The sequence below is a fragment of the Danio aesculapii genome, chromosome 6 (assembly GCF_903798145.1).
Source record: "Danio aesculapii chromosome 6, fDanAes4.1, whole genome shotgun sequence".
In the NCBI taxonomy this organism is placed as follows: Eukaryota; Metazoa; Chordata; class Actinopteri; order Cypriniformes; family Danionidae; genus Danio; species Danio aesculapii.
The window spans coordinates 56,637,713-56,650,641 of NC_079440.1; the positions used below are offsets into that span (position 1 = coordinate 56,637,713).

Consider the following 12,929-nt stretch of genomic DNA (forward strand, 5'->3'; position numbering starts at 1 on the left):
GGTTTCAGTATTTTTTTAAACCCCAAACAGAAGTCTGCTTGTAATTGTCTTACGTGCTGAAATTTTGTGATTTATACTGATTGGCCACTTTATTAGGCACACCTTACTAGTACCGAGGGACCCCCTTTTGCCTTCAGAACTGCCTGGAAAAACAAACTCAAGACGGCACTGGAAATATTCCTCTGAGATTTGGTCCATATTGACATGATAGCATCAGTTGCTGCAGATTTGTCAGCTGCACATCCATGATGTGAATCTCCCGTTCCACCACTTCCCAAAGTTGCTTTATTGGATTGAGATCTGGGGATTGTGGAGGCCATTTGAGTACAGTGAACTTATTGTCATGTTCAAGAAACCAGTCTGAGATTATTCGTGCTTTATGACATGATGTGTTATCCTGCTGGAAGTAGCCATCAGAAGATGGGTACACTGTGGTCATAAAGGGATGGACATGGTCAGCAACAATACTCAGGTAGGCTGTGGCGTTGACATGATGCTCAGTTGATACTAATAGGCCCAAAGTGTGCCAACAAAATATTCCCCACACCATCACCACCAAACTGAAGCGGTGATACAAGGCAGGATGCATGCATTCATGTTGTCGTCACCAATTTCTGACCCTACCCTCCGAATGTGGCAGCAGAAATCGACTCATCAGACCAGACGTTTTTCCAATCTTCAATTGTCCAATTTTGGTGAGCCTGTGTGAATTGTAGCCTCAGTTCCTGTTCTTAGCTGACAGGAGTGTCACCCGGTGTGGTCTTCTGCTGCTGTAGCCCATCCGCCTCAAGTTGGATGTGTTGTGTGTTCAGAGATGCTCTTCTGCAGACCTCGGTTGTAACGAGTGTTTTTTTGTTATTGTTGCCTTTCTATCAGCATTAACAAGGCATTTGCAACCACAGAACTGCCATTCACTGGCTATTTTGTTTTTCAGATCATTCTCTGTAAACCCCAGAGATAGTTGTGCATGAAAATCCCAGTAGATCAGCAGTTTCTGAAATACTCACACTAGCCTGTCTGGCACCAACACCCATGCCACGTTCAGTCACTTATTTCACCTTCCTAAACGCTTTTGCTGACATGTGATTGGCCGATTAGAAATTTGGATAACAAGCAGTTGGACAGGTGTATCTAATAAAGTAGCCGGTGAGTGTATATAACGTCTTGAGGGAACTTGTATGCATAAAATGTCAGAAGTTGTAGAGTTACAGGTTCTTCACAGAAAAGCAGACCAAATATAGACATAAAATGAGTTATGTTTACATTTTCTAGTCTAGTGTTCTAGGTTTTTGGGTTCAATAAGCAAGACCTGAGTTCTATTTAGTAAAATTAGTTTTCTAATTTTTAAAATCAGCAATACAATGTAAACTTGTACAAATTGTTAGGTTGAGAGAAGATACAGCTGTGTATCATCAAACAATCTGTTTTTTGTGACAATCACCTACCTGTAGCATATATAAAAAGGGACCAAGAATTGAGCCTTGAGGTACCCCACAGCGTATGATGCCTCTTCATTAACTGATAATGTTCACAACAATACATGCAGTATCACATGGCATTCTGACAAATAAAGAGATGTTTTCTGGTAGTATAATGAAATGTAAGTGAACAAAACTAGCTTTAGTTTGCAGTAGCAGAAATCACTGAATTGTTTAATTTTAAATGAATAGATTTCAATATTAAATTTACTTGAAACAAGTTTTATGGCACTCATTCTAGTCAAACCAGTGAGGTTATTGTTTACTTTAACAATTCTTAGAACTGACATCTACAATTAACTTGGAAGATTTGAGAGATTGATTAGCATGGACAAATTTGATTTTGTTATCTCCGTGGGTTTCCACCCGGTGCTCCGCTCCGCCCATATTCCAAGTATATGCTGGAATAGTTGGCGGTTCATTTCACTGTGGCGACCTCTAAAATAGAAACTGGGCCAAATTAATAAAATTTGATCTTAGTATATCAAAACAAAGGGCTGCACGGAGGCGCAGTGGGTAGCACGTTTGCCTCACAGCAGGAAGTTCGCAGGTTCGAGCCTCATGTGCCGGTTTCCCCCACATGCCCAAAAACATGTGGTATAGGTGAACTGGGTAGGCTAAATTGTCCGTAGTGTGTGATTGAGTGTGTATGGATGTTTTCCAGTGATGGGTTGCAGCTGGAAGGGCATCCACTGCATAAAACATATGCTGGATAAGTTGGTGGTTCATTCCGCTGTGGCGACCCCAGATTAATAAAGGGACTAAGCCGAAAAGAAATTGAATGAATGATATCAAAAAAGTCAAATGCTGCAAATTCTGTAAGTCACAATACTGTGAATCTTGAGCCGAAGATGTTCAGTTGTATTTTCCTGCCACCATATTAATAAATACATCTGACACAGAAATACTTTTAAACCTTTATTGTACAGATCATGTGAAAAATCACTGTGGCTGCTGTCCTCGGCCACGGCCAAAGCCACCTCTCTGAAAAGAAAAACAAAGGAAACGTAAACAACATTAGCATCACAGCTTCATATTTCTAACAGCATGCATTAAAAGTATAATTCACCCAAAAATGAGAATTCTCACTATTAACTGCACCTAAATGTTCTAAAATTTCTGTTGAACACAAAAAAAGTCAAAGCTTTTTCTTCAGGATATCTTCCTTAGTAATAACAAAACATACTATGGAAGTCAATAGCTGAACATTCTTCAGAATATCTTCCTTTGTGTTCAACAGAAGAAAGAAACTCAAACAGGTTTGCAACAAGTAGAGGACGAGTAAATAAATGGTAATTCTCATGTTTAGGTGAACTGCCCCTTTAATATACTCCTTCTGAATTGTATTTAAATGCTGTACTTACAAACTGGAACTCTGTGGCTGCACCTGCACCAGCCTCAGCCTTCTTGTCTGCACCGGCTGTTGAATAAAGGGTTGTGTTTAACATAATGCTGCATGAGAAAGGCAAAAGGTAAACATGCTGGCGTCAGCATTCAGTATGTATTGTGTACGTACGCGGAGCTGCAGACCGTCTGTAAGCGTCTCTGTCTCCCTCGCCACGGGCCAGACGAGCCGGTCTCTCTCCCTCAAGACCTGAAAACACCATATTAATACTTATAACAACATATACTACACCTTCAGAGTTATATATTACAAACAATACAATAACATTACCACTTAAGACGAGGCTTAGATTAATGGAAAAAATGCAGACAATGTTTTTTTTTTTTATATCATACACGAATGCCTGATTAAGCATACGTTTATAATAAAAAAAAAATATATATATAGATTATTAAAAAGGTTGAGGCTTCTGAACTGGATTTTGAGTCTGACTTGCAAAGTTTTGCATAAAAACCATTCCTAAAAGTGAACGTGCACCAGAATAAATCTGAATTTCTGAACAATTATGGCTCAGAAGATTATTTAAAGTGGTTCAATTTGGTCAATATTTAGGTTAAATATGCTTGATTTTACTTACAACTGCACACACTCCCATCATGCCTGTTTTTTTTTTTTATATACATCACATCTTTTGCACATTTCCACCTGTTTTGAGAGTACGACATATTTATAAATGAAACCCCAGTGTAGGGCTGCACGATGTTGGGAAAAATCTGACTGAGATATTTTGTATTCTGCAATATACATTGCGATGTGAATTTAGCTTTACTTGGAAATAATTCTTCCTTTTAGATTGATTTGGGTGATTTTGTAGGGGATTAGATCTCGAATAATATATAACAACTAACTTACAGGCATAGATAAATAAAATATAGCAAAGATAAGTGAATTATAGTTTTCTGGAGAGTCTAACGGTATTCAGGTACAGATATTGAACTATCAACAATGCATAGTCTGTATTGTATATAATGTAATCTTTATTAAAAGTTACAGACACCTGTCCAGAAGTATCTGAATTTTAGAAAAGTATCTTCAGACTTTATTCCCAGGCTTTTGAAATTGACGTTAAAATTGATGTGGAATTATCATTGTTTGGATGTACAGATCAGGCTCTAACCTGGCCTAAACATCAATAACTCTCCCTTATGTTTGGCATGATGCTGGCCAAGAGTGATTCTGATGAAGTGGAAATCCACAACACCTCAAACTTTTTTTAAATGGTTATCTGAAATGGTTTCTGCCCTCAAGCTGGAAAGGTTATATTTCTCTAGATTTAGCAAACAGAAGTTGCATGACAAAACATGGAGCCCCTTCCTTAGCTGTATAGGTTAATAATATCTCTGAAATTTTTTTTTTTTGGTAATTTTTTTTCTCTTTTCTTCCTTTGTGTCATTTTATTTTTTTTCTTACTCCATTAGTCCGGCTGAGATTTTTTATTTATTTTTTGATGGTGCTGTATGATTGCTGTATTGTTTGCTAGTGTTTTGGTGCATGTTCTAGTTAGTTTCAGGCTTCTATAAATAAAATTTTTAAAAATAAAAAAAAGTTACAAACAATAAAATTCCTTGTGGCCGGAAGCTTTAAACTCTGAAATGTTGAAATGTTTACACAGTAACAGGCGTTAAAGGGATAGTTAACCCAAAAATGAATATATACTCAGTATTTACTCACCCTTCACTTGTTTCAAACTTCGATGAGTTATTAAAATATCGTTTTGTGTTCAATATAAAGAAATTCAAACATTAGAAAAGTCATTTTTGGGTGAACTGTCTTTTTAAAAATGACGCAGATGATAAACTTTTTACTCGGTTATAATTCAACTCTCCATAGATTAAAATGAACTATAATCCCAACTCAACATTGCAGATCCTGCGATGTGACTATTGCGGATGCACACACTGTGATATGATGCTGAAACAATATTTTGTGCAGCCCTACCCTAGTGCATTATGAATTACACTTTGTTCCAACACACAACCATTTATAGGTTACACTCCGTTCAATTAGTTGCATTTCAGTTACTTTGTAGTAAAAATAAAAAATAAAGAAGTGCAGATTATATGAACTACCATTTCTAATCATGTAGTGAAAAAAGCTTGTTATTGAATGCACAAGATGTTGATATTCTACTATGATTATGCATGGGTTGTTACTTTCTCTTATTTCATATTAGTTTAAACTCAATGTTTTTGTCATTTTTAAATGTAATTTATTTATGCATCATTACTGGACTATTATTTATAATTTTTCATTACCATCAACCATTGCAACTGTATCTTTATGTAACATCAATATGAGAAATGTTTGTCAAAATTGTGACAATTCGACCATGGATGGAAGGTTGGTTATCATTATTTAGCTTTTTTTGTTGTTAATTTGCTAAAAAAAATAAATAAATAATAATAATTTGCTGACATTCTTTGTATTTTTTCATTCCACATAATGTTTTGTATATTTCCAATAAACATACTTATTAAAATAAAATGACGATTACGATTATGCATGGCTTTGAAACATTGTGGTTGATTTCTGCAAGTCGATGGATTGTCTTACCCTTGGGACGGGGTCTGGCGGTCTCTGGGCGGGTCTGGCGGCGGAGGGTTGCGGGCACGATCTCTGGAGGCAGGTGGAGGAAGTCTCGCAGGTACTGGATGCCCTCATTGGTCAGATACCAGTAGAAATGGCGCCAAGCAAACTGCTCTTTGACGTACCCACATGACTTCAGAGACTGCGGAGGTGAGCGTTTGAAAGAAATTCACATTGATCCAAAATCAAACTAAAAGTGCTCAGGGGTAGCTTAAAAGCGTCGGTGCTCTTTGGGTAGGATTCATCAGAATAAACAGCAAAAAACAGTCCAAGGCACTCAAAATTTGAAAAAAAAAAATATTAAAAAGCCTTTATTCACAGTTTATCAATATGACAAACAAAATATATGTAAAATATCGTCGTTTTACCAGAAAAATACTATTCTTTTGCTTATTCTGTGGCACAATTTACGTTATTAACATATAATAATAGTTCAAATACAATTACTGACTCAAGTTAAAGCCCCTGACTCAAGTTAAACTGCTCTTTGATGTACCCACATGACTTCAGAGACTGCGGAGGTGAGCGTTTGAAAGAAATTCACATTGATCCAAAATCAAACTAAAAGTGCTCAGGGGTAGCTTAAAAGCGTCGGTGCTCTTTGGGTAAGGGATTCATCAGAATAAACAGCAAAAAAAAGTCCAAGGCACTCAAAATTTGGAAAAAAATATATATTCACATGGCTAATCCTTAAAAAACCTATGCGTTTTGCCAAAACATGTTTATTTTTACGGATTTTTAAAGTATTAGCCACGTGAAAAGGTTTATTAAATATTTTTTCCACAATTTGAGTGCCTTGGATTAATTTTTGCTGTAAATTCACATTGATGTTGGGTTTACCCATTTAAGCTTGGTGTACCCAATGAAAACATGCTGTTAATTTAATAATCCTCATGTGACTTTTTTCTACAATAGAAAAACACTAAAGATTAGTTTGTTTGTTTTTTTTAGTGAAACTGTGGTCATTGGAGGTTTATAAAACACAACAAGTGTCAATGACAAAACAAAGCTGGCAAAACAATGTGAATTAACACCACCCGGGCTTCAGGTGATTCACTGAGGTCTTGAGAAATGAAACAATCAGCCGGTGTAAAAAAAACCAAAAAAACTTTACATTATTTTTTTAATATAATAATTATAATAATATTTTAACCACAGCTTTAGCAAAGAAACCCAACGATGCTAATACAGGCTTCCCACAGCTTGGTTATTCATGAAATTTAGGGAGTTATCCCACGCTCACTCTAGAGTTCGAGCATGCAAAATCCAGTTGTATGACACTGCAAAGTGGCAGGATAAACAAGATGACTACACATTAATAAAGCGAGCAATTGTTCCATGTTAAACTTGTCACACAAGCTTGGATTTAAAGTCTGCAGCATGCGCATGCATATGAACGGAGGTCTAAATGGAAAAATGGTACCCCATCAGTGACAGTGAGGTGGACCTGCTCACCTGCATGGCCTTCATCACGTGAAGGTTTGGTACGTTCTTGTCAGCGAGCTCTGGATGTTTAGCGAGATGCACATCTTTTTTAGCCACCATGACGCCCTCTTTAAAGAGGAGCTCATAGATGGCAATGCGGTTCTTCTTGGGCATCAACATCTACAGAAAGAGACACACAATAAATAGCAATACAATTATTAGCATAGTTTGACAATATTTATAGGTTTACATTTGGCTATGCAAAGTCCAAAGAAGTGAACAATAAAGTTTATTGATATGATATGAACAAAATATATGTAAAATACCGTCGTTTTACCAGAAAAATACTATTCTTTTGCTTATTCTGTGGCACAATTTACGTTATTAACATATAATAGTTCAAATACAATTACTGACTCAAGTTACAGCCCCCTACAAACACGTACTACTGTAATATCTGCATGGGTAACATCATGGTACTTAATAATGGCGTTCACACATTAGTACCATCACTTTAAAAGAGAAACATGGTATTAGCATGGTGTTTTACAGCGCTAACGTACTGCACGAGTCTGATGTAGATGATAGCATGCTAACCACCGTGATGTATGTACAATAACCTCTTTCAAACAGATTTATCAACTTAATAATTTATTTCGAGGTAGAAGAACTATAGTTTACTATTTTAATCAAATGTTCTCATTTATTTTGTTACTATGGTGACTTGGTACTATTCGCAAAGCTCTGTCGCGCCTTAGCGCACCAGACTAGCCCATATCCTGTTCGATAAATATGATTCATCGTCAGCATATGTGCTCAAGATTGAGATATTTACATAGTAAAAAGTTCATTAGACCTAAATAAGATCAAAATATCACATTAAGCAAGACGATGATAAAGATTTTGGACGGATTTTCGACTCTTGTTTCGGCCTACCTTTACTCTTGCTGAGAGACCGGAGCCGGAAAGAACGTCCTCAGCTGTACTTCCTGTATTATTTCTCTTCGCTTTTTACAGACATGAGTAAAGAAAAGGCGCCAGCTGGTGAAATGGAGGAACTGGTTCATTTGTCAACGTTTATACATTTATATTAGGCTTAAATACATTTTATAAATCCTTTTTCCAAGAACGTTAATATTGTAGCGCCGCGGGGTTTTTTTTGGCACAAATTACAGGTCTAAATGTACACACACATTTTACCAAAATGTCCAATTCATTAACATTTAACGCTGACGGTGCTTAAAACATCAACAATAACACACAAAAAATCATCATAAATACTACAAGAAACAAACTGGGGTAAGTAAAACTGCTTTCCTGCATTTTTTTTTCAAAAAACTTTGAGTCATAAATGTACTGAAATCAAGTATAATAGATTATTTACATCCATACAATCATAAAACTGTTCTGCAATTTAAGATTTGTAAACAGAGTGGGATTTAAGCTTGTTTATTAGAACAAATGGTTTGTGATTAGTGACCTTCCAGTTGAAATTGTGTATTATTTTGTCAATATTTAGTATTTAAGTGGCATCTGTTGAATTTCAAAAAATTTAATTGAATCATTATACACTACCTGAGAAAATCTTGTCGTCTATTCGTTTTAGGAACAACAAATAATAACTTATAGTTTATCATTTGGCATCAGAAGTGGCTTATATGAAAGGCAAAGGCCTCTAGATTACGCTTATTTTACCAATATAAAATTTGACCATACCTTGATTTTTAATTATTTAATTAGGACAGTAAGGTCTGACTTTGCTTAAAAAGTCAAAAGTCTTGTCACTTAACAGAAATAATGTACAGTATAAAATATAAAGTCATGGTGCAGTGGAAACAGAATGAATGTTGTGTCTGACTCCATCATGAGCTTGGAGGACTGCATCCATACATCTCTGCAATGACTTAAATCACTTATTAATAAAGTCATCTGGAATGGCAAAGAAAGTGTTCTTGCAGGACTCCCAGAGTTCATCAAGATTCTTTGGATTCATCTTCAATGCCTCCTTCTCCTTACCAAAGACATGCTCAATAATGTTCATATCTGGAGACTGGGCTGGTCAATCTTGGAGCACTTTGACCTTCTTTGCTTTCAGGAACTTTGATGTGGAGGCTGAAGTATGAGAAGTTATTCTGTGGTTTGTAATGTAATGGGCAGCACAAATGTCTTGATACCACAGGCTGTTGATGTTGCCATCAACTCTGCAGATCTCTCGCACTCCCCCATACTGAATATAACCCCAAACCAGGATTTTTCCTTCACCAAACTTGACTGATTTCTGTGAAATTCATGCGGGTTCCAGTTGGTCTTCTGCAGTATTTGTGATGATTGGGATGCAGTTCAACAGATGATTAATCAGAAAAAGCGATCTTCCGCCACTTTTCCTAATGATCAACTAGAAGTCAAGTTATTATATCTTGCTTTTACAACTGGGATCAACGACAAGACTTTTGTCAGGTAGTGTAGGTTTGCTTTGGCTGTTTTTTAAATGGTAATTTTAATCAGTCTGGTTTTGTTATACTTGGCAGCCTAATCTTGTTTTGTGTGTTTAGGCCATTATCCATAAGGACTTAGTTGGTTTAACTTGCCACCAATAGAAAACAAACAAAAAAAAAGACCATAGAGACTCTCAAAGACCATTACATTTTCGGTATAAACCAATCCAATCTCCACAACCAATTCAAATATGAGAGGTTAATATAAACTACATTAATTAACCAATTTATAAAGCATTCATCTTAGTTATTCCAACTTTTAATAAAGGCTACATTAAAGTCAAAAGTTCATTCATTCATTTTCAATTGGCTTAGTCCCTTTATTCATTAGGAGTCGCCACAGAGTAATGAACCGCCAATTTATTCAGCATATGTTTTACACAACGGATGCCCTTCCAGCTGCAACCCAGTACTGTGAAACATCCATACACACTCATTCACACACATACACTACGGCCAATTTAGTTTATTCAATTCACCTATAGTGCATGTGTTTGGACTGTGGGGGAAACCAGAGCACTTGGAGGAAACCCACGACTACACTAGGAGAACATGCAAGCTCAATACAGAAATGCAAACTGACCCAGCCGGCACTCAAACCAGCCACCTTCTTGCTGTGAGGAGACAGTGCTATCCACTGAGCCATTGTGTCGCCAAAATCAGAAGTTACATTCGTTAATAGGCTAAAGGTATTTTCGTGTCTGTGTTGTATTAAACTAATCTATGTGATTTATTTATATATATATATATATATATATATATATATATATATATATATATATATATATATATATATATATATATATATATATATATATATATTATATATATATTATTATTATTATTTTATTTAATTTTTTTGTATTTTATTTTGTATTATTTTATTTTTTTATGTGGTGATGCCATTGACCCATGAACATTTCCAGCGTGTTGTCAAACTATTTTAATAACTGTAACAAGAGGCAATTCAATCATATCTCAATGTTAAAACAGCCATCATAACATTATTTATTAATATGTGGACCTTTTAGGGTTCTCGGGAGCTATGGAAATAAAAGATGTAAAGCAGAAAATCCATTAACACCATTGTTATTGTTTACGTCCCTCAAAATGGTCTACACAAGTAGTACTTGCAAAGCATGCAAGTAAAGCGTGTACTTTAATGACAAAATAAATGTAAAATTAAACTTTTTAACTTAATTTATTTAAATGTATAAAATAATAAGTTACCAAACTAATTTTAATTGTATTTTTAATGATTAAAACCGTAATGCTTTTAGAAGGGTAGTAACAGTAAAAAGATGTAAATGACAATTAATTATTATTTTGGGGCTGCACTGTCTCTAAATAGAGTTCTTTATGTAAAATTAAATAAATTAAATATAGGACACTTCAGCACGATAGTGGAAAAGTGGCTATTGTTGTATTTGGAAACAAACATACTCCATTATTGAAAATTTATTTTTAGTATTTACAGATGTCTACTATGATGTGATTTTGGATTTCTGTATTGTGTTGTCTAATTATATGTACGGTATGTAATGTTGAAAATGGCTGTTTTGACTGTAAATGCTGTCCTGTTGTGTAATCAAACAACAGTCACAACCATGTCCGTTAATAGTCACTGCCCTGCTATTATTTCCTCAACTGGATAAAGCTGAATACTAAAGGAATTACTTTATATTCTCTCCATGATCGCTTAAGGAAACTCAAGATCACTGTTTAACAGCTGAGTGGAGGTAACCGGAGGTAAGCATGCAATTTAATAATGAAATATTTAAAAGTAAAGTGTTTTTAGGTGTGCTTTATGTGTGTTTGATATGACCTTATTTGTCATGATTGCACTTTATGGACTGAGATATCATCATGAAGAGCTCAAAATGTGCCTCATTGCAAAATTGTGAGTTATTTTCAAGCATTTACCATTATTTATTCTTGATCTAAAATGATATACAATACAACAATTGTATATTTTACAGGAAACTGAACCCATTATTTATGTAGGATAATGGAAAATGCTTAAATATTATGGGGAACATTTGATTCTGTTACTAATTGTTTAAATTATCACATTTAAAACTATACTAACCGAGTTGACAAAAACAGAGTTGAGATTTTCCACCATTTTGTACTTGAGCTTAAGATGTCAACCTCAAACCAGATACCACATGGCATGTCTAAACCTGAATTTCACATATTTTCATCATATTATTATTGTTTTCAAAAAGAGAATGAAAAATTCACTGGAAAATCACAATAACAGAGTTGACAAATAATTAATCTCCTGTTGGTGTATACTAAATATTTCGTACAAATGAATGAGAGAAGAATATACATGTATATTATGAGAGGTCAAATATATATTAAGGTGAACTCGTTATAAGTTTTTTGAAGTTGCAAGTTGTGATTTGTAACAATCTGGAATACATTAACAGCAGTTGTTCAATTCATTTGCATACTAAACCTCTCTGTGTATGTGTTAACAAGAAGTGTGTTGGTTAATATTTCAACACTCTGTTGAAATATTAACGTTTGGCAGCGAACAGTGTTTTCCTGTTTCCCGATCTGTGTTGCGAGGCGGTGATGTGTTTAGTGCCTGAGGTTTGTAGACTTATGGGAATGAACCTTACAGGAGCTTTGATTGTTGTTCCACCTGTGCCAGCAAATTGAGAAGTTAACATTGCAACACTTCCATCTGCTTTTATACACAGACCACCTGTGCTGCACTCAAGTAAGATTACATTTAGGAGCAGATTTGACAGAGCTCATAAGAGTCACAGGTTTGAAATGCATATTTAAAAATCTAAATAATGAAAAAGTGCATGCCAAAACTGTAGATTAGCTCAACTATGATATCAATGCTGCAATATGACAAGAAACTGAACCCAAGTACATGCAATAGCAGCGTTTCACCAATAGGTGGCAAAAACAAACCTTGATATGCGGGCTGCTTTAAGTCTCATGTAAATACCTCAGTATGTTAGTATGGTATACAGCAACATGGTATTACCATCACTGTATTGTCTCAATATTATTTTTGTTAAAACATCATAAACATCACAGCAGCACCATGTTGTGCTATTTGTGTTAATTACTGGAACCATGCTCAATTGTACGCACGCCAATGTTGAATCTAAATGATTCAGATAATGTTTACCTTAGTAATCAATTTCAATTGTGCTAATTTCGGTAAAAGTCATTAATATGTAACATGGGTCTCTTGCCTGACCATCCCCCATCTGATACACCCGCAGCACAACACTGCCCGTGTTCATCCGATACCTTTGTGTTTTAGTGACGTTCGATTCGCGAGCGAATCATTCACTTGAATCGATTCGCTTTTTATTCAGTACTTAATGCGTGTGTAAACCTCTTCGCTATAATTACTTGTATGTAATATATAATATAACAGCATTTCGCGTTGAGCAAAACAATTATTTATTCGTATTTACAAACAGCACGTATAAAGAGCTTCGTGAACAGACTCGGTGAATTTGAGTTTACGATTTGGCCGAGCGAATCGATTCTTTAAACTGAATC

General features: G+C 35.3%; 1 protein-coding gene across 1 annotated transcript; it reads right to left on the reverse strand.

The window, feature by feature from the left end:
• Nucleotides 1-2,383: 2,383 nt before the first annotated feature.
• On the reverse strand, nt 2,384-7,931 carry rps10 (ribosomal protein S10). Its single transcript, XM_056460578.1, has 6 exons — nt 7,831-7,931; nt 6,925-7,074; nt 5,437-5,611; nt 2,995-3,072; nt 2,843-2,898; nt 2,384-2,462 (listed from the first exon to the last, which is right to left on the reverse strand). The coding sequence occupies exons 2-6, from the start codon at nt 7,072-7,074 to the stop codon at nt 2,421-2,423; spliced, it is 501 nt and encodes a 166-aa protein (XP_056316553.1). The 5' UTR covers nt 7,831-7,931; the 3' UTR covers nt 2,384-2,420.
• Between the last annotated feature and the right edge of the window lie 4,998 nt (nt 7,932-12,929).

What these genes read in the sequence shown, in the direction of transcription:
- rps10 (XM_056460578.1), bottom strand. Translation starts at nt 7,074, where the DNA reads ATGTTGATGCCCAAGAAGAACCGCATTGCCATCTATGAGCTCCTCTTT. An exon ending in ACGTGATGAAGGCCATGCAG is followed by an intron (nt 5,612 to 6,924) that starts GTGAGCAGGTCC and finishes TCACCTCCGCAG; the next exon opens with TCTCTGAAGTCATGTGGGTA. An exon ending in CAGACGGTCTGCAGCTCCGC is followed by an intron (nt 2,899 to 2,994) that starts GTACGTACACAA and finishes TTTATTCAACAG; the next exon opens with CCGGTGCAGACAAGAAGGCT.